The sequence below is a fragment of the Zea mays genome, chromosome 6 (genome assembly GCF_902167145.1).
Source record: "Zea mays cultivar B73 chromosome 6, Zm-B73-REFERENCE-NAM-5.0, whole genome shotgun sequence".
Lineage (NCBI taxonomy): Eukaryota > Viridiplantae > Streptophyta > Magnoliopsida > Poales > Poaceae > Zea > Zea mays.
The window spans coordinates 73,120,713-73,142,650 of record NC_050101.1 but is presented as its reverse complement, the minus strand read 5'-3'; the positions used below and the strand labels follow the sequence as shown (position 1 = coordinate 73,142,650).

At 41.6% G+C, this 21,938-nt stretch overlaps 1 protein-coding gene across 1 annotated transcript; it reads right to left on the bottom strand.

The window, feature by feature from the left end:
* Nucleotides 1-15,313: 15,313 nt before the first annotated feature.
* Nucleotides 15,314-21,667, bottom strand: LOC100501338 (uncharacterized). The gene is made up of 11 exons (NM_001362598.1): nucleotides 21,566-21,667; nucleotides 19,978-20,050; nucleotides 19,497-19,617; nucleotides 18,759-19,070; nucleotides 18,516-18,620; nucleotides 17,926-18,383; nucleotides 17,207-17,508; nucleotides 16,874-17,058; nucleotides 16,255-16,445; nucleotides 15,878-16,011; nucleotides 15,314-15,794 (listed from the first exon to the last, which is right to left on the bottom strand). Exons 2-11 carry the CDS (start codon nucleotides 20,028-20,030, stop codon nucleotides 15,556-15,558), a joined length of 2,100 nt encoding a protein of 699 aa, NP_001349527.1. The 5' UTR covers nucleotides 20,031-20,050; nucleotides 21,566-21,667; the 3' UTR covers nucleotides 15,314-15,555.
* Between the last annotated feature and the right edge of the window lie 271 nt (nucleotides 21,668-21,938).

Sequence of the window (21,938 nt, the reverse complement as noted above, 5' to 3'; positions counted from 1 at the left end):
CATGCTGCTGGAATTGATAACCCGCCATCTCACGTAAGAAGCGGGTATTATCTGCAGTAGCATTGACCAAGGTAGCGATAGCCTCGGCCAGTGTTGGTGGTACGGGGGGCGGATTAGGAGTATCTTCCCGACCACGAGAAGTCCCCGCAACGTCATGCGCACGAGTCCGTGATGGCATCTGAGGCAAAGAAACATTTGGGAAAAATCTGACATGCCAATACACACCATCATTTTACATTACCAAAATGTAATTGTACAGTCTCAAGCGTACAATATGACTTCATTACTTATTTTACATAGGTATAGTCTCTAAACTATACTAGTCTAGTCTTCGTCGTCCTTGGTTTCTTCATTTCCTACTGCAGGAGACCGATCGTCAGCCAGGTTCATGGAAGGAGGGGCCTAAAAAGGTCCAACTCCTCATCAGGTCCTTCACCTGCTGTCCCTGATGGTCCGGCTCCCATTGCAACAGGGTCGCCAGGCACGTCCGAGTGCAGTCGTGCGTACAGTACATATACTTCCTCATGTAAAGTATTGTAGTACACCTGCAAGCTGTCGAGAGCCGCACTAAGCTCTGCCACACGAACACGAGCTTTGGCTTTGCGGTCCCAGGCAATCGAACGTGAGTTCATGGCCCAATCAACCGCCAAATCTCGTTCAGCAAGCTCGTCTTGCAAGCGTCTGACGTCAGCTGCCAACTCAGCTATACGCTGACCGTCCTGTGCCCACACCCTATTTCGGTGACGTAGCTCTGTCTGAAGCTGTTCCACTTTAGCTTCCAAGTCTCCGATTGGATCGTTGCTGCCACTACCGCTTCCTTCATGTCTGGAAGCCAACTGCTAACGAGGCACGCCAATAGGTCCAGTGGACTTGCGCGCGGTTTTCCTCGTACATGCCATATCTCCATAAGAGGGGAAGATTTATTAGTATAATTTTTAAACATGATGCATGCATAACCCAATAATTACGGAGTCAACCCCCGTTGATTCCCAACTTCCTATATACTTCACTCTGTTAGCTGGTCTTACAAGATGAGAACTTTTAGAAAGTGGCAAGCTAAGAATGAAAGCAAATTTCTTGGATAAGTATTTGAAAATTCTTTTTGAAATGCTTCGTAATATCTGAAGAGATGGGCTTCACTCTGATACCAACTGTGATGGAACCTCCCAAGTTATTAGGCCCACCTACAGTTGTCCTTGTCCAACGGAACTTGGACAACCCTGTAGATGCACATAATCACTTGAAAAGTTCGGTATCTGTATCCTTATTTCCTCGCCCAAGAGCGTTTCACCCGTCACGCAGATATTACAACACATTGGAGGAACGAATAAGCGGAAGCGAATTACAACAACTTAATTTACATTCATCCAAATATAGAGAGAGGGTAATTATTACAATACCAGGTTATAAGAGTGCATAGAGTAATATTATTACACACTTGTGAGGCAAAAACCCCTCCCCCATAAAAGTATATTGTTTTTTCAAGTGGGAGGCCAACATCCTCCCGCGGCTTCACTGCTGAGGTTCTTCTTTGGGCACCACCTTAACAGCAAAAGTCTGTTGTTTCCTCACCTACAATAACATGGGTTTGAAAACCCTGAGTACGGAATGTACTTTCGCAAGTCTTACCCGTCAAAAGAAAAGACTCTCAAGGATATGCTGGTTTGAGGGAGTCAAGGTAAGGCTGATCAAGTATCAAAGATTGTGTTTTGCAGAAATGCTTACTAAAAGTGGATCCTTAAAAATCCAGTTTTATTAGCATGTTAAGTTATTACCTGTAACTAGAGTTCTTTCTACTCTAGTTCAAGCACTTGACCTGCACTAGCAGTCTTTTATCAACCCCTTTAGTTCACTAGAATGCTACGTGTAAGTCAGTGACCAAGTCTTCATGTCCGAGAAGTAACGGCGATCTGAATCGATTAATACCCAGCTGGGGATCTCCAATCACACGACATATGTAGCACTTAACCCTTGCATATGTCAACTCGCCATCGGGTTTCTTAAGACCAGACTGGGTTCACACCAACCGAGAGCACAGATACACCACCGTCCAGCCTCTTGCCACGGAGGGTACACGCTACTCTTGCCATCTCTCCACTCCCATTGTGTGTTGGCCTTTCTGGTATTAGTCTGCCCGAGGCAAAGCTTACCCATGATGAGGCATGTGACCAGTTAAAAGGTCCTCGATCATCAGGCCCACATCGGTATGGTCCTTAATCGACTCAGACGGAGACACTACACCGAGACTCTCTTCTCGTGCAAGTCACCCACCCGGTCTCAACTTTATCATTTAAAACCCAAAGTCTGGTACCTGACAGAGGTACATCTTTTCTGATGTTGAACCCATCATGGCCATGATGGATCCACCATCAGGTTTTATTTTTGGAAACATCCCTTCCACTGTGAAGCATCACCTTTTGTTTCAAAACAAAATATTTGTTTTTCTAGAGCAGGACTAAGCATCAGAAAACCTTTTAATAAAACAGGTAATCAAGAAATGGTAAACAATTCCAAGGAAGGAAATGCAACAATTGGTTTAGCACACAACTCATATCACCTAATGCATCATATAAGGTGATAAAGATTTAAAATAGCAAGGAGGTGGCAAATGCACCAGGGCTTGCCTTGTGTTGTAGGGGAGTCGGGCTCTGTTCCACAAATATCAAAATAAAAACAGTTCCCGGCAGGTGGATTTTCTGTTGATGGAGCAGTTTCCTCTTCTTCAACAGTCACTTCTTCTTCATTTTCTATACATAACCATATATAACCATGAATGCTCATGTGATGCTTATGAAAATGCAATGATAATAAATATACATCAAGTTGTATCTTGAATACAACTTTCCTTCACGGTGCACCAGAGAAAGTATGGTCTTCTAGGTCAACACCTTAAAAGGGTTAGACAGTTTTACCCTAACAAGCTAGGGTTTTGGGTTTGGGAATCAAACAATGTCCAACACATGTCAAACTTCACCCATGGGTTCTAATTATCAAATTAAGTTTATCCAAAAAGTTTTATGATTTTTGGAGTCTTTAAATAATTTCTAAAATTCGAAAAGTCTAGGTTTTGGCCTTCTTAAATACTACATAATTCCTGGTTTGGACTAAAATTCTTGGAACTATTTTTATTAAATACTAGAGAAATTTAGGAGTCCAACAAAGTTGGTCTCATATTTTTATCATTTTTACATAATTTCCTATGAATTTCCTAAGTCTGGAAGAAAAAGAAAAAGAGAAAGCATAAACAGTAACAGGCTCAATCTAGCCCGAACCGACCCACGACAGGCGAAATGTGCCCCCGTGCACGCCCGCGCTGCCAGGTTTGCATAGAGGACCCTGGCGAGGCTATCTAGGCCGGCCGTGAGGCAAGTGGGTACGGCGGCCAGCCTCTGGTCTCATCTAGGGGTGGGCGTTCGGGTTACCCGAAATTTTCGGGTCGGGTAATTCGGGTTTTTAAAATTTCGGGTTTTGAGAATCGATACCCGAAATTATAACGGGTTTTTCAATACCCGAAAATTCGGGTACCCGGAATTTCGGGTTCGGGTTCGGGTATTCCCGAACTACCCGAACTATTGTGTTGGCTTCAAAAAAACACATACACCCTATTAAATTAGTATAAAAATATAGTTTGAATAATGATATACATGGACATATAAAACACAAGCAATCTACAATCACAAGTTATCCACACTTACACTTAATTATAGATGTACAAATTAATAATTAAACATGACATGAGTACATGACATATGAAAGTTCGGGTAATTCGGGTATTTCGGGTACCCGATTGTGATACCCGAATTACCCAAAATAATTTCGGGTTTTGCAAGTTGCTACCCGAAATTCCCGAACAAAATTCGGGTTTCGGGTATTTCGGGTTCGGGTTCGGGTATTCCGGGTTCGGGTTTCGGGTTTCGGGTTTTTTGCCCAGCCCTAGTCTCATCCACGGTGAAGATCTTTTCACCCCGAGGCGTTATCCGGGCACCAATGGGCACGAATCGCATCGCCGGCGTGAATCCAGGCGTGGGGGTCGACGGCGGCAAGGTGCACTGCACCTGTGATCTTATTCAGTTCACTGTACCATCAGAAACCCTATCAGGACGCCTGACAGAGCAGTTTGCAGTGCCCAGATCTCCAATTTTCATGTGATAACTTGCTAATCCATATTTAACAAAGTTGTTGTCCTATAATCCAGCTTTAATCTTGCTATAGCAACCATACTTCAATTATCACTAAATCATACTCAAAATAGCTCCCAAACTTGGTCCTAGTTCACTGTCAGTCCAGTTTCAGAGTTGTACCCGACTAACAGACCAACTTTAGGTCTGTTTTTCTTCAAATTTTGTATGTTACCAAGGTTTAGTTACTTAAGCAAAGTTACACTCCTATCATAGCTCTTCAGAACTTGATGTGTTGACCTAGGGCAAATTCCTTATGAATTGGGAGATATAGAGCTCCAAAAATGACCTCAATCAACTGAAATTCAGAACTTCATCACATAGTATTCATGGGGTATTTTGCATTAAGTCCAAACTTCATCATTTGACATGGAAATCCTCAAAAGTGAAAAGTACTTGATTTGTAATGTTCTAGTGCTTTGATTTTTGCACTTTGGTCCAAAAGTGCCTAGAATTTACATTTAAACCCCTAGGGTTTCAATTAGGGTTTCTAGGGTTTGTTTTTAGGGTTTTGGGCACATTAGGGTTTTGGTGCCACCAAAGTCCATCAAATGTGATACCTTATGATCATTTCTCATGTCTTTTGAGGTTTTAACTTATTTGGGCTTCACTTTCACCCATAAGCCTTAATTTAGGGTTAAGCACTCTACCCTAGGGTTAATCACACATCAAGTCACATCATTACAACTTGTTTGAAATTTTTACCTAGTGAATGCACTCTAGGTGTAACAAACACATGATATGCCAATGCTCATGATGTTATGCTAAAGTTTTAGTGACAGTAACACCAGGGGTGTTACACATACAACCCCCTAGTTGATCTGGTCATGAAAGAAGCACTGGATATAATGAGCGTGGCTAACTCCATCGTCGATGAACTCGTCGACAAGTTGCTGAATGAAGCCGCGGAGAAAATACATAAGGAATATTGAACTTTATTGTAATAATATTGTGTAACATTTGGTGTATGGAACAGTTAATTAGACATGTAAATTGTTGTAATATATTTCTTTGCGATGCATGAAATTTACGCACATACCGTTTTTGAGCCTTCGGCGAAAAAACACCTTCCCTTCTTTTCATGCTTCATAAAGAAGGAAGCCCCTTCTATGGCAAGTATGATAAGATTGTGTTTCCCGAAGTTTGCTTCGTGCCTCATCACATTTTCATTCAACAAAGTATTGCCGAAGATTCGCTTCGTATCCAATTTTTTTGTCGTTGATGCAATATGATGTATAATGTAATGTTGTGCGGAATGATGCTATGATATGATGCAATATGATGATGATGTCAAACACACACACACACGCCCACACTGAAGCACACAAGACTCTGCATCCCCTTAGGAACGACTTTAGAGTCTTTAAGCTCTGCATCCCCTTAGGAACGACTTTGGAGCTTCTTCACCTTATATTTCGGTGGCATTTAAGCTCTGCATCCCCTTAGGAACGACTTTGGAGCTTCTTCATCTTCTATTTCGGTGGAATTTTTGGCTCTGCATCCCCTTAGGAACGACTTCTGAGCAGAAAACTTACTCTGCGCTCCCTTAGGAACGACTTTTGCAGCTTCAGAACTTGCTCCGCTCCCTTAGGAATGACTTTTGTAGCTTCGGAACTTACTCCGCTCCGATAGGAACAACCTTTGTAGCTTCGGAGGTCTGTGAGGAAGGCATATTTTACTCATTGATGCAGGCTCAATTATTACATGAAATCAAAATTTAGTCATTCGTTACTTGTTTCTCATACAAAAAATAAAATGGCATAAAAGATAAAGGTACATCAAGAATAGGATATTTTTCAGTAGATATGCTTAGATTCTAGCACAGTGATGTTGACTATACGAGCTTCGGACTCCTCCCGGAAGTCGCGCTGCTGTTGAGCGTGCTGGTGCTCTTCTGGCTGCTGGCTTCGGGTGTGAGTCAGTGGTAATGGGAGCTAGGACCAGGAAGCTTGAGAATGACTTGCCGAAGCGACAGAAGCCGCAGGTTGTTGATTACCTACGTATTCCGGTACATAGGGAGAGTAGCATGAAGCAGTATGTAGGACCTGCTTCGGCTGATTCTGCCGCGCCTTAGCTTCGGCAATCTCCTTTTGCTTCTGAATTGTAACTTGGATTGTTCTTGTAGTGTGGCCCTTGTCTTCACCATAGAATAAGCAATAGAGCTTTCTAGGCTGGTCCCCGTACCTCCCTCTGAAGCCCCTGCCGCCTCTACCCCTTGAGGCTGGTGGCCTGAAAGAGCTTTGTTGTTGCCCTGAAGATTGGGAGCTATGTTGTGGCCTTTGAGGTTGGCTTCCTCTGTCATCACTTAGGCTAGAGTTATGGATTGATCTAACATGCCTGGGGTGGATTCTTCCTCCAAAGCCCCTAGTCATTTCAAAAAACCTATAGGCTTCTTCCCTTCTCTGGCGGAAATCATTATTAGCCCGGATGTATTCATCCATCTTCTGAAGAAGCTTCTCCAGGGTTTGTGGGGGTTTCCTGGCAAAATACTGAGTCGTAGGTCCTGGTCGAAGCCCTTTGATCATGGCCTCAATGACAATTTCATTGGGTATTGTAGGCGCTTGTGCTCTCAGACGCAGGAACCTTCGGACATATGCCTGAAGGTACTCCTCATGGTCTTGTGTGCAGTGGAACAAAGCCTGAGCAGTGACTGGCTTCATCTAAAATCCTTGGAAGCTAGTGATTAGCATATCCTTCAGCTTCTACCAAGATGGGATTGTCCCTGGCCGGAGAGAAGAGTACCAAGTTTGTGCGACACTTTTGACCACCATGACGAAGGATTTCGCCATGACTACAGTGTTGCCCCCATATGAAGATATTGTTGCCTCGTAGCTCATTAGAAATTGCTTCGGGTCTGAGTGCCCATCATACATAGGGAGCTGGGGTGGCTTGTATGACGGGGGGCCATGGGGTAGCCTGTAATTATGCTGCTAGAGGAGAAGCATCATCAAAAGCAAAATTGTCATGATGGAAATCATCATACCATTCATCATCATCGTAGGAATTGTCTTGACAAAACTCTCTGTGTTGAGGCCTTCGGCTTTGGTCATCTTGGGTGAGATGACGCATTTCCTCAACGGCCTCATCAATCTTCTTCTGAAGATCAGCGAGACGAAGCATCTTCTCCTTTTTTTCTCTGGACCTGTTGATGAATGGCTTCGAGGTCCCTGATTTTTTGGTCCAACTCCTCCTCCTGAGGTGTCGGATTGGTAGCCTTCCTTTTTTGACTCCTAGCTTCACGTAATGTATCCTGATTGATGTCCAGTGGCTGCAGTGCAGCCCCTAGCCCTGAAGACTTCTTCGGTGGCATGACAAAGGTCACTGGTTGTCGAAGGTGGTCAAATGAGTTCACCGGAGGTGGGCGCCAATGTTGGTCACTTGTTCTCAAATGCTACGAGTTAAGAACAAGGCAACACAAATGTTATTGGTTAAAGACCTTCGTCCTTCGAAGCATTATCTCTCTTAGGATATAATGATCTTCCGACGAAGGTTATGAAGGATATACCTTCATCATCTCAATATGTAATGAAAAGCAGGAACATATAGAACATATAAAGAATATGAATAATCATATTAAATCATTAGATTATCTATATTCTCATTAAATAATCATGAACAAACATTGACAATATTAAATTACATTTATACCTTCGGCTTGACAGAAGGTAAGAATTCAAGAGTGACGAGCAAGTAAATACAAGTCAGCGTGAACAGTACGGTGTTACTGTTCATCTATTTATAGGCACAATCATTGTCTTTGCATCCTAGGTGAAATTACATCCAAGTCCTTGACATTTACTATTGACTAAGGAGTAATCTGTCGAGGACTAAGCAGTCTTTTCTCCTTTAGGTCGGTTTCATTCTCCATCATTGTCTTTGCGCTAAGCCAAAGCTTATCCATCCATAGCTTCGGAACCTATTCATCCTTCTTTCAGACTACTCCTTTCATACCGTGTGCACCTTCATCTCAAAGCCGAAGGTTCCTGGAATAGTATATTACACTTGGAAAACATGTTAGTCGTGTTTTTGAGGACCTTCGGAAGACGAAGGCCCCCAACAAGCGCTTTCCTCAATGGACCAATCAAGGAGGATGTATACGTGGAACAACCCCCTGGCTTTGAGGATGGCAGGTATTCCGACCACATCTACAAGCTCTCTAAGGCGCTCTATGGACTTAAGCAAGCCCCAAGAGCATGGTATGAATGCCTTAGAGATTTTCTCATTTCTAATGCTTTCAAGGTTTGGAAAGCTGATCCTACTCTCTTTACTAAGACCTATAATGGTGATCTTTTTGTATGCCAAATATATGTCGATGACATTATATTTGGTTCCACTAATCAAAAGTCTTGTGAGGAGTTTAGCAAGGTGATGATGCAAAAGTTCGAGATGTCAATGATGGGCGAGTTGAACTACTTCCTTGGATTTCAAGTGAAGCAACTCAAGGAAGGAACCTTCATCTCCCAAACAAAGTATACTCAAGATTTACTCAAGAGGTTTGGGATGAAGGATGCAAAGCCCGCGAAAACACCTATGGGAACGGACGGACATCTGAACCTCAACAAAGGAGGTAAGTCCATTGATCAAAAGGCATACCAGTCTATGATAGGATCTTTACTTTATCTTTGCACTAGTAGACCGGATATTATGCTAAGTGTATGCATGTGTGCTAGATTTCAATCCGACCCCATGGAGTGTCACCTTGTGGCCGTTAAGCGAATTCTTAGATATTTGGTTTTTACGCCTTGCTTCGAGATCTGGTATCCAAAGGGGTCTACCTTTGACTTAATCGGATATTCAGATTCCGATTATGCCGGATGCAAGGTTGATAGGAAGAGCACATCAGGGACTTGTCAGTTTCTAGGAAGGTCTCTTGTGTCTTGGAGCTCTAAGAAACAAACTTTCGTTGCCCTATCCACCGCTGAGGCCGAGTATGTTGCCATAGGATAGTGTTGCGCGCAACTACTTTGGATGAGGCAAACCCTCCGGGACTTTGGCTACAATCTGAGCAAAGTCCCACTCCTATGTGACAATGAGAGTGCAATTCGCTTGGCGGATAATCCTGTTGAACACAGCCGCACTAAGCACATAGACATCCGGCATCACTTTTTGAGAGACCACCAGCAAAGGGGAGATATCGATATTTATCATATTAGCACCGAGAACCAGCTAGTCGATATCTTCACCAAGCCTTTAGATGAGAAAAGGTTTTGCAGGTTGCGCTGTGAGCTAAATGTCCTAGATTCGCGTAACTTGGATTGATCTATAGCATACATGTGTTCTATGCCTTTGATCATGTTACTTTAAGCATTCATGTCTTTCATTGCTTATTTTTGGTGATCAAGTTGTACAAGTCATCCCCGGACCTCACAAGTCCCTATGCACATGCTTAGGGGGAGGATGTGCTACAACTTGACTCCCTTGAGACTAACTTGTTTGTTGAGTATTCTTGAAATAGTCTCAAAGGTATATTGAAAGGGAAAAGTGAACTTGGACAAAGAAAGGGCTTCCACTGCATTCCGGTATAAATGTATCTTGTCCCAAGTTCGTACTTGTGTTCTCATTGCCTTTTGCTCTTATTTGACACTTTGGTGCGGCAATGGGGTTAAAGGGCCAAAAGTTCTCCTGTTTTGGTGCTTAATGCCAAAGGGGGAGAAATTAAGTCCAAAGCAAATGGATCAGCCAACCACTTGTGAATTTCAAAATTTGTAGAGTTAGAAAATTTGTGTTTGATCAAAACCCTCTTATTGCAAAAATTGTTCTCTTACGAGGGACAATTTTGATTATGGGATAAAGGGGGAGTTTGTGGCATTTGATCAAATTTACTCTTGAAAGATCTCTTGATTTGCCAAAACAAGTGTTTTTGATATAGAGATAGGAAAAAGAATTTGTTTTGTGAAAATAAACCAAGTGGTGGCAAAAGTGATCCAAATATGCCAAATCCTATGTGAGTTAAATTAGTCTTCAATTTGCACTCTTTAGCTCCTCTTTGAAAATGTAGTTGCATTTTGAGTTGCTTTTAATGTGGCATAAAATCCGATAATAGCCTGCAAGTCCCAAGAAACTCCGGACTTCAATAACTGTACTGGGTATACTCCACTCCATTATCTCCTTGACTTTAGCAGGATCCACTGATATCCCACCATTAGAAATGATATGTCCAAGGAATGGCACCTCATCAATCCAGAAGTCGCATTTGCTGTACTTGGCGTAGAGTTGATTATCTCGTAGCTTTTGTAGTACCAATCTCAGATGTTCCTCGTGATCACTATCACTCTTAGAATAAATAAGAATATCGTCAATGAATACCACGACAAATCTGTCAAGATACTCCATGAACACCTTATTCATCATATTCATAAAATAGGCTGGTGCATTAGTTAGTCCAAATGACATAACCGTGAATTCATATAAACCATATCGGGTTGAGAAAGCCGTCTTGGGAATATCAGATGGCATAACCTTCATTTGATGGTAACTCGATCGGAGATCAATCTTTGAGAATACCCTTGCACCTCTCATCTGATCAAATAAATCCTCAATGTGGGGTAACATATACTTGTTCTTCACAGTAACATCATTAAGGGATCTATAATCCACACACATCCTTTGTGATCCATCTTTCTTTTGTACAAACAGAATCGGCGCTCCCCAAGGTGAGGAACTCGGACAAATGTACTCAGCCTCTTGTAATTTTGTTAACTGCTTCTTAAGTTCTTTTAGTTCTTCTACGAACATCATGTATGGCTGTTTAGAAATAGGAGCAGTCCCAGGTAAGAGATCAATGACAAACTCATCCCTATCTAGTGGCATCCCTGGTAACTCCTCTGTAAGACATCTGGAAATCCCTAACCACACGGATGTTGTCACCAACAAACTTCCCATCTACTAAGAATATTGCACGTCTGGTAGAGGTAGTTACTGTAATCTCAACTTCAAATCTTTCTCCTTTAGGGCTGGTGAGTTCTATAGTACCCCTACCACATTGTATAACGGCCTTTGCCTTTCTTAACCATGACATACTAAGGATTAGATCTATACTGCTTTCCTCTAATATTATAGGGGTAGCCCAGAATTCTCTTCCCATAATTGTCAATGTCAATCTATGTGTCATATAATTTGCCTCAACAGTCCCTTTAGGTGTAATTACTATCATTGGTGTTTTCATATTTTGCAGCGGTAATTCATTTGTGTTGGCATATCGAGCAGACATAAATGAATGTGTAGCACCAGAATCAAATAATATTGTTGCAGGAATTGCATTAATATAAAAATCAAATAATATTGTTGCAGGAATTGCATTAATATAAAACATACCAAGTGTGATGTCAGCCCCTTCAGTAGTAGCATCAGCGCTAACTTGATTAACCCTTGCAATAGTGAATCCCTTGCCAGATCCTGGAGTCTGCCACTTGTTCTACACGGGTGTAGTAGCAATCCTCTATAGACAAACATTAGCATAATGCCCAGTCTTACCACACTTGTAGCATGTGGTACCAGCACTCTGTCCTGAGAATTTCATCGGGGTGCCAGTGGGGGCAGCCTGACGAGTCGGTGGAGTCCCCTGTGGTGTGTACTGAGCTGGACGCTGGCATCCTCCAGTTCGAACTGGTGTACCCTGGGGTGGAACATAGCGAGGACGGATATCACCTTCCTCTTCATGTCCCCCAGCTGAACACGCTTGTGTTCAATGGCTAGGGCCTTGTCGAGCAGCCTCTGGAATGATGGAAATGTATAAGCAACCAATGCATAATGTAGTGGCCCATTGAGTCCTTCTATGAAGTATTCCTGCTTCCTCTCATCTTCTGTCACTTCATCCGGTGCATATCTGGAGAGCTGAATGAATCTGTCGCGGTACTCGTTGACTGACATGCTTCCCTGCTTCAGCGACAGAAACTTATTGAATGTTATGTAGAAGGCTGAATGATCTAACTGACCAAAGAAAGCACTTGTATGGATAGAGGGCAGATTCAAACTTGAACTGAATATGGTCGCTAATACCAAGTAATTTGACAAGATGTTGTGCTAGGCCACAGATATTGACTGTTAGGTAGAAGGATGAATGATTTCACTGACCAAACAAAACACTTGTATTAAATTAATTTTATAATATTGAGTCCTATGTTGGAAGTTTATGCTATGATTTCTGCCATGCTAATGAATTGCCAGAATTTTTTTTATAAGAGTTGTAAGATCTGTATGGTTTCCGGAGTAAACCATGTTGGTTTATATAGTTTCTTCATAGTAGTATCTCTGATTTGAACTACAGTTTTGTCAATTATTTTTCAGTCATGTATGATTGGATGTATATGCTATGATTCTCAATACACTGATGAATTCCTGTAAGAAATATGTTTGAGCTGTGAAATGTTTATGATTTATGAGTGAATCTTGCCGGTAGGTGTAGACATGTATCATATATTGAATTCTTGTAGGGTTTGGGTGATTTCAAAGTTTGCGGTTGCTGAGTGAGGGTGAGTCATTGATCATAATATAATTCTATAGTCTGTGTTTTCGTTTCGGATTTTGTGGACATTATACCGAAAGGTGCAGCGTGGTACTACAAGTTGTAATGCAATTATTCATAAATATTTCATAAATTATGGCCTTTGTTTGTGTCAAGTTTCCATTTATGGTCAGCCAATGAGGTATTGGGTGTCGTACAAAAAAATTCACTTGCCCAGTGATCTGCCTTTTTTGGGGTTTGTGTTTGTGCTGCTTCAGGGTCAGCTATGGACATATATGGTATTTCTGTTGCAGTTTTTGGGGTGTTTAGTTTCTAGGAACTGATTTTTAGTCCTTCCATTTTATTTTATTTCGTAATTTAGAGACTAAAATGAAATAAAATGGAGGGACTAAAAATTAGTCCCTAGAAACCAAACACCCCTTCGTTTTATGCTTCCTTAAAACCAGCTATGGACATTGCTGCTATAGTCGATCCTGCGCAACACATTTTTGTTTCATGTCTTACCGGAAGGATAGTTTTCATTGCAACTACTGAATTGCAGTCAGGAGGATGGTTGATGCTTGGATCATGGGCAACTCATTTTTTAATACATCAGCTACTTCATTTAGGCATAATGTCATACACGTATTTGTTTTAGTAGAAGTCTTAACATGTTTTAACTAGAATTGCATAGCTTCATGGGGTAGTTTTAGAAGTCTTAACATGTTTTAACTAGAATTGCATAGCTTCATGGGGTATGGCAGGGGCCTTGTGGACACCAATGTCAGGGATATCACATCCACTCCTAATTCGAAGCAAGCTGGTGCTTATGATAAAGCTCATGCAGAGTGTGGGCGCTCTAGGAATGTGGCCGGAGCTGGGGAGCTTCCTGCGTGCGGTGCGGGCGCTGATGCCAAAGATCACGGTGGTGGCAGAGTCGAAGGTGAACCACAACACGCCCACGTTCCTGGAGCGGTTCTACGCGTCGATGTTCGACTACATGGAGAGTGTGTCAATGGCTCATGCACACCTGTGTGCGGGGTAGTGGGCGTGCACCAAGCAGCTGGTGCTCGAGGAGGAGATTCGTGGTGTGGTGGCATGGGAAGGTGCATCGGATGTAGCAGTGGCGAATCTATTTTATAAAGAGCCTGGACAAGCAACTAAAATATGTCAACTTCATAATTATAAAGGTTTGAAACATAGTTGAAATATGTCAACTTCATACTTATATGATAAGACTTTCCTTGCCTGACTATATGCTTGAATGGAAAGTTTTGTTGGGACAACATGTAAGTTCGTTCTCTATAATCTCTACTCATAGTTACATTAGGATCAAATGGCAAACTTGTCATATATAATCTCATTTAAACACAGTCTATGTGATATATAGAAACCGTATTAATGAACATCAGTGCCCTGGAGAACAAGCTCAGATAAGAAACATCGTTTGAGGGTGGCTGCATATGACCACTGAGGAAGTCATATTCAACCAATATTTTCCTTTCAGATGTACAAATGCAACTATGAGTTCTTGTTTATGTTTCTTTTGTTCATATGATTATTTTTATGTCCTTAATGACATGTAACATACCCAAAATGATCTTTATTCCACACTAGAATTACAGTCACCCTCTTGGTGCTACTATGATTGTTTCTGGTTTCTCCATTGTTATCCATGGTAGATAGAGTACTCGAGTTGCACGTGTGCTGATTCATGTTCATTACGAACATTCAACTATGATGGGTACCTACCAATGAGGTAACTGTGCACTATGTACATGCTTAACACTGCAGGCATACACTTTTTGCACACTGATCCACACTTCTATTTGTATGTGCGCGGATCAATACGTCATCAACACTGTGTACTTCCCACCTCTGCCTGCCTTCCCTCGCGCTACACCAGCAGTATCCATGAAATATATTGATGTCAGATTTGTGGTGATATTGTGAGGTACCCGATCCATCAATTCTGGTTGTTTGCTTATTCTTGGAATATGTGCATCTCTCGCAGATATCTTTCCCTGCATAATTTTAATAAGGTTATAAAGTTAATTTTTAGTCCACTGGAAGGATGAGACATCACTACACTGCACTTAGGGTTGCATTTATGTTAGCCTTGGCTCTTCATTGTGCCAGTTTTGGACATGCAGGATGGCGGTGCCAACATATGAGCTAATGTTTGGGAAACTCTCCTCTCGTAATGTGTTTGAGGATTACTTTGATCAAGCTCAGAATATGAACTCAAGGATCATGGTGATGCTAATAAAAGTATAGAATAATAAGTCTTTTTTATCAATGTATTTTATATTGATTATGTAGTAATGTACAAGCATATACCTATCATATATAGATGTTTGTATGGCACTGATGGTTGAATGTAGTAATTAAATAAGCTAGATTAAAATAATAAATTTATGATGGCTAAGATCACAAAATAGATTACGAAACATTTTCTCATAACAGTATAATACATATTTGTTCATAAGTTATTGTGGTATTATATATCCCCGTTTCAACGCATAGGCACTTACCTAGTTTAGTAGTGATACATGTTATTTGAGATTTTAAACGCAACACGCAACTGTTGATGATCGCCATTGGTCTATTATGTGGCAGTAGGGGTGCTTATCATATGGCAATAAGGTTCTATTAGCCAAAACTCATGCGGAGTCACTCACCAGCCGAGAGTGCCATAATATGGACAGCATGTATTCATGACAAGGATAGAGTCGGTCAAAATTTTGCACGGCAAGACCAGGTTCAGTAGCTACCATCATTTTATCAATCAATTTACAGCAATTAAATCGACGAACATATAATAATAGTAATACAATAGCCCCTTCGGGCAATGGCAATGGCGGTCTCCCAGCTGCCTTGATTTGCGCTAATATGGAACGAATCATGATGACACAAATACATTGTGAAGCTCCATCAGAAAAGCGAGTTATACGTCAGGAAGGTGCAGGCAATGGACGCAACACATATCACCAGGGATGGTAGCAGGGTGACGTTGAGAAGCTTCCCCACGCCCAGGTACCCCGCCGCAGTGATGGTGCAGTCAGCGACCACCCTCGCCAGGGTCCCGGCCTCCGTCGAGAGGAGGCCACCGTTGTATGTGCCACGGGAGAGGCGAGATGACATCACGCTTGATAGGAGGGAAAGGTTCACACCTGCATTTTGCCAATAAGACGAGAGACTTTGATACAATGCCAAGGAGAAACATACTTAAGAAAGAAATGGATTTTTCATTTACCTTCAAGAACTTCTGCAGAAACAAATGTGACAAGTGCTGAGACAACATACTGGACAACAGAGTATGTACTCGTAACCTTGAAGCTGAAGATAATGCCTACTAGCAACGTAATTTGAGAGACCATGAGGAGTTGCCTGGCAAAAACACGAACAAATTTGTAAAAGGCAGAGTTTTCACTCCAAAAAAAAAAAAGGAGTAGCCTGTAGGTTTTCACTCCAAAATAAAAAAAGGGCAGAGTTCTAGGCGTCTATATAACAGTACTGAGCGAATTGTCCATCAACCATTGACCAATGCTAATAATTCCCAATAAAACAAAAAGGGAAATAGTGATTAATGCTTGACCAATGCTTGTACTGAGGCATGAAAAATCCACAAACCTGTCCTCAAACATATTGCTGATGTATGTTCCAACAACAGCATTAACAGGAAGCACCGTCAACCCAAGGATTGCTAGAAAAATTGCCACTGCGCTTGTGTTCCAACTGAAATAGTGATTAGTGATAACACTAGACTCTGAAAGCAAAATCTCCATTGCGTATTTCAGCATGAAGTATATCAACAACTGGACCTGTATGAGCAAAGTACAAATAAGTCAAGACGACCGAAAGTAAGAGATTACAACAGCATAGCATCATGCTTGGCTTGAATGAGGTGGTCGGAATTGGAAAAGCCTCACATGGGTACGGGGAAGACAAAAGATTTTTCTTTGATCCTCAAATTAGTCAAATATATAGCATGTAACCTCAATTTCTAGTGGCTTTGATTTTTTTTTTAAAACAATTAGAGTCACCAGCCCCTTGCCATTATCTAGTGCAAGGAAAACTTGTGTACGGAACCGGTACAAATCAAAAGCTATATAGGCTGTCTGTAGTGCAAGAATTATCTAGCTTATTTCCAATCCTTCAGTAATTTACTGGGATTCAAATAAACAAGAGCAAGATTAGTAAAGTAGCTAATCAAGAGAAGCAACCATTTGGCATAACAATACCCTAATACCTTTACTGATGGAGTAAGCAGTCTGTATGCTGAGCCAATTGATGTTGCAGGCTTGCGTGAATCATCTGCAGCTTCTTCACTTTCATCAACTTCTTCATCTTCATCTTCATTTTGTTTATCTACGGAATCCATGAGCAGAGGCTGAGCAAGTCCATTCTCTACTTGTCCAATATCAACCGTTTGTCCTGTAATCATGATAAGCATACAATTAATAAATCACAAGAAAATGGATCATATCATCACACACACCTGAAAATTAGTGGATCAGATAACTCTACTTAAAAGTGAACAACGTAAGAGTAAGGAAAGGAACACATCAGATTTTGGACTTACCAGAAGCAGGATTTTGTGGGGCTTCATTCACCTCAGTAGCACGGTTCGGTTCTTTGAATGAGACCCATAGCCAAATCAAATACAATAGCCACGCAACTGCCATCACCCAACCAGGTAGAGTCGATTGATTGAAAGTAACCATGTAGATCTTGAATTTCCATTGAAGTAAACCAGCTAGCGCTGGCCCACAGGCCATGCCAAGTGCACTTGCGCTAACGAATCCTGCCGAAGCTTGCATGCGTATTCTTGCAGGGACACAATCACTAATGTACCGACGGTTGACAGCTCTTGCAGAACCCATCCTGTATCAAAATATTGAACACATTAGAACATGAAAACATAGAACATTTCTGAAATGATGTAAACAAAAAATCAGGGTTGAAAGTCGAATGAAATATTTAGTGCAAGATTCTTTTTGTCAATAAAAAAAGGTCATAAGAAATCACATTACTTGAGATCTTTGCAATTGTATCCTAATTTCAGCAATAGTATGAAAGAGTACACTTGCTACTTAAGAAGTCAATCCTGAAAATGAAGGACACTGGCTACTGACGAGAGAAGAAACCATTTTCCTTCTATTCGATCTTCCACTACAATTTACAATTAACCATTAAACCAATGCCCTAATGCAAGAAAGGATATAGCCAGATAATCAAAAGCCCACTATTCAAACTGTATAGTTGAAATTTTCAACTGTGATTATGTGCCAGGATACTTACCCACAGAGTAAACGGCCGATAATAAGGACTGTTAGGGACTTCATATCATATGCCATTGCATAGCATACATTCCCCAAGAACAAAACAATGCTACTGAAAACAAGCGGTTTGAAATATGACTTGTTGGACCATGCACTGAAGTAAACAGAGGAAAATATTTGTGCAACAGCCATTGAACCAATGACCACACCACAAACAGTAGAAGCTGCCCCAAGGCTTACTGAATAGTCATCTGCAGTTGGCACAATGATGTATGTGTTGACCATGTAAAGAAATGTGTTCACCAGGTTCAGCATAAGGGACATGAAATGGTATTTCTGATCTTCTATTTCTTCCTCTCCTGCAGTACTAGGAGACTCCTCATCCACAATCAAGGCATGTTGCCCCAAAAAGCGAAGAAAATTAGTTGACCTTGTCAACTTATCAACTGAGGAGTTTATCATATCAATGATGGGGTCCTGCAGGGGATCAAAACCAAACATGATCAGCTGCAAGCCTGCAAAGTCTTGAGAATAGCACCTACTCTACTGAATGAGCAGGAAAATGTTCTTAAAATGATATCGCATTAGTAGTTTACAAGAGAAACAAACCTTAAGAGCAGAAGATGGCTGATCATAAATAGATAAGTAGCTTCCTTGACGTTCTTGAAGTTCAGCAAGGTTACGTGACAAAGCTCCTACAACAGCTCCTACACCCTGGTTGCATAGAACAGGTAAGGTATACTGCCGAGTTTCCATGGATTGTAAAGGCAAAGACATAGCAAGAGAACATATCAAGTACAAATAAACGTACAACAGATTTCAATGATACTAAATCTGGAGTTAGTGCATTACCACATGCTTAAAGACCTGTTGCAGCTGAGAGTACGGGTGATTTGATCTACTTGTCACATAGTAATCAGTAAATCTATAGCCGAAACGCTTGTCAAACTTCTTCAAAATTTTCCGAATGCCAGTTGCATTAAGATCAACGAATTTAAGGAGTTTGATGAGGTCAATACCAACTTCCCTATAAGCTTCTCGTAACTCAGCAATACCAGATATATCTGGCTGGTCTTGTAGTATTGCCCTTTGCTTTCCTAACTCCTCAATCCTGCTTGCCAACATTCCTTGCTGTTCCAACAGAAACAGCACAATCTTCTCTATCTGAGTAAACGGAGAATAAGAGATTAATACACTGACCCCAGTAGGAACAGTTGGATATAATTACTCACACCAATATCAAACCAAGAAGAATACCAGCTGAACTACAAATTAGTTCAGAAAAAGTACATGAATTATGTACCAAAGCTGGAACTTTAAAAGTACACAAATTAAATTTCTGAAGAAATTGTCAACTCTTCTTATAGTATTTATGTAGCATCGTATTTATGAACGTCATTTACATAAATAGCACCGTCTTGCTGAACATGCAAGTGCATACAGAGGTCAGATATGGATAATGCATGCTCACCAAGTTGATGCTACAATCAGCAAGTTAAATATCCAGAGAGAAGCTAAATTCTGCAAGTTAAAGCAGATCAGGGAGTTTGAACTGATGACTTTGCACAGATTTTTATTTAATATCATTACCTGATCATCAAGCATCTTCGAGAAATCCTTCAGAACCCGGCGACGATCTTTCTCGCCCTGCTGGAGCTGCTGGCCATACTGTTTAACTTTCTTCTTCATCAACTTGTAATTGATATAATATCTGAAAACATTGACATAGAGACAACAGTCAAGCTTGGTAACTAAGGATGCAAGTATGGAATCTTTTACACTAAGGAGTATAGTAAACAGAGACCACAGAAATGCGATGTGTCAAAACTACAAGGCAGCATAGCCATGAATGCTATTACAAAACAATCAAAGATTGAATAATGTCAATGCTTCATAACCAGATTATCAATTTGTTCAGTAAATGCACGCAAATGATTTAAATTCGAAAAGAAAAAGAAAGCCACTGAATGAATTGGAAGTAGATGTTATTCAGAGAACCCATAACTTTGTAGTAATATAGATTGGTTCACTGTAAAGTATAAACAGAAACCTATACAGATATAAACAGTACCCTTTCCATTCTGGAATTTGATCAGCCATCAATTTCTTCCCGAAGTTAACCATCTTGAGTTTAAAATACTAATCTGCCAATGAAAGTAGCACTGTGTTAGCACTTAGCAGCACAAACAGACAAAGAAAAAAGATATTAATGATAGTTGCTGAGATGTGAGTGACATAAAAAAGGAATAAAAATGTCAACGAGCAAGGTTCTCTCTATGGACATATGTTTTCAGTTTAGCGTAAAGTCAGCTGTAAAACTCAGTACCGTCACATGGGAGAAAACAACAGACATAGTAAGGTAACACAAGGAACCTACATATACCCTAAGATGAGAAACGTCCAACACAAAAGCTACCAATAGTCCCACGACAATATGAGCACAAGCAATCTTGAGAGAATCACATCTGTGCACGCTACTCCACATGACAATGACCAAGACCAAAAGCACCATCTGTATCTATAGCAATAGAGCACTTAGATATCATTACTGACCAAAACAAAGCACAGCCACAGCCTTGTTATCTTGTCCTCTTGAATAGAGAAGCAATTACAGAGAACCGCAAATAAACTTTGGCAACCGCAACTTGATTTGTTTGTCACAATCTCTTAGTGCAAAAGATGGCAACAAATTATCAAAGTCCATTTTGTCTTACTGAATGACAACTTCTCAACCAATCATGTGATCGATTACCCTTGATTTTTTTTCTTTGCATCAACTTGTGATGCACATGCAGCTGACAGTAGATGAGTCAGCATAAAGGTATCGTGCAACCATATTAAAACCTATAATCTGGAAACCACCAAAAGCAATTTGTGTAACAGTGAAGGCTAGAACTACTGATGAAAAACATACAACCTTGATGGTTCAAGCTGAAGTTCAGGCCAGATCTAACTGGGTTCAAGCTATAGCACCCACATAACCATAGACCCCATCCGGAGACACCCTACCTCAAATTCAATCAAATTGGCACTTGGGAGTGACAGTCAGGGATCTCTCGCAACAGTAAACAGCATCCTACCAAAACAAACGTAGCCTTCGGCTGAAGGTGAAATTAAGGACACAGGCGAAACAAATTTCACATCGGGTTTCAGCTCTGGGACAACAGGCAAATATCTCGCTCAAACTAAAGTCTGGAGCAATGTCTCGCAACAGGGGGTGGGGATGGGATCTCCCTACCAAGTCTAACCCAGACCCAACGGGAACAGGCTTGGTTAGCTGGTGTTTCCCAACAAAGCAGCCTGCCGCCCCTTCGCCGGGACCACGCCCCACGGTATGAGACGATCCGCGCAGAAATCATCGCAGAGGCACTGAAACTCTCGAGGGCGGACGAATCCATCCGATACGGTGGCCTCGAGCTCGACACTACTCAACGCATCAACGCAGGTCGCTGTCGCCTAAATCACCCACAGAATCCCGCCGGCATCTCAGCGCAAGCCACCCGCCCAAATTGAAGTACTGAACAAACCCAACGGCATGCCAAAAAGGACGGCGTGAGATCACGGGTTCGGTACACGGGCGAGCCAGCGAGCGAGCGGTGCTGAAACGAAGGTTCTAATCAGGAATTCACGGGCGAGTGAGCGATGAGCCTCGTCGTTACCTGCGCGGAGCGGAGGCGAGTGGCAGGGGAAGGGGATGCCGTCGGGAGGGATGGAGGGGCCGCGAGAGCAACGGGATGCGGGTATTTATAGCCAGGCGAACGAGGTGGAAGAGAGACGGGCGCGGGTGGCAGCAGCCGGTAGCCGTGAGACTATCCGCAACCGTTACCCCTAAATTTTTCCTCCTATATCACTTTTTCCCTCTATTTTCCTCCCTATTTTTTAATCTCCCGCAGCGGTTCCCCCTAAATACTCCCCCTATACCCCACTACCACTATAAAATATCATTTTCTATACCAACTATCAATTTTTTATCTACTAACAATTACTCGTGGACCCACAGTACAGTGTTGTAGGGAGTGAACAGTGAAACGC

Excerpts from the sequence above, each read along its gene's own strand:
- LOC100501338 (NM_001362598.1), bottom strand. The coding sequence starts at position 20,030 with ATGGTTAACTTCGGGAAGAAATTGATGGCTGATCAAATTCCAGAATGG. Across the intron at positions 19,071-19,496 it reads CGAAGATGCTTGATGATCAG|ATAGAGAAGATTGTGCTGTT; the intron begins GTAATGATATTA and ends CCGTTTACTCAG. Across the intron at positions 17,509-17,925 it reads ATCGGCCGTTTACTCTGTGG|GATGGGTTCTGCAAGAGCTG; the intron begins GTAAGTATCCTG and ends ATTTTGATACAG.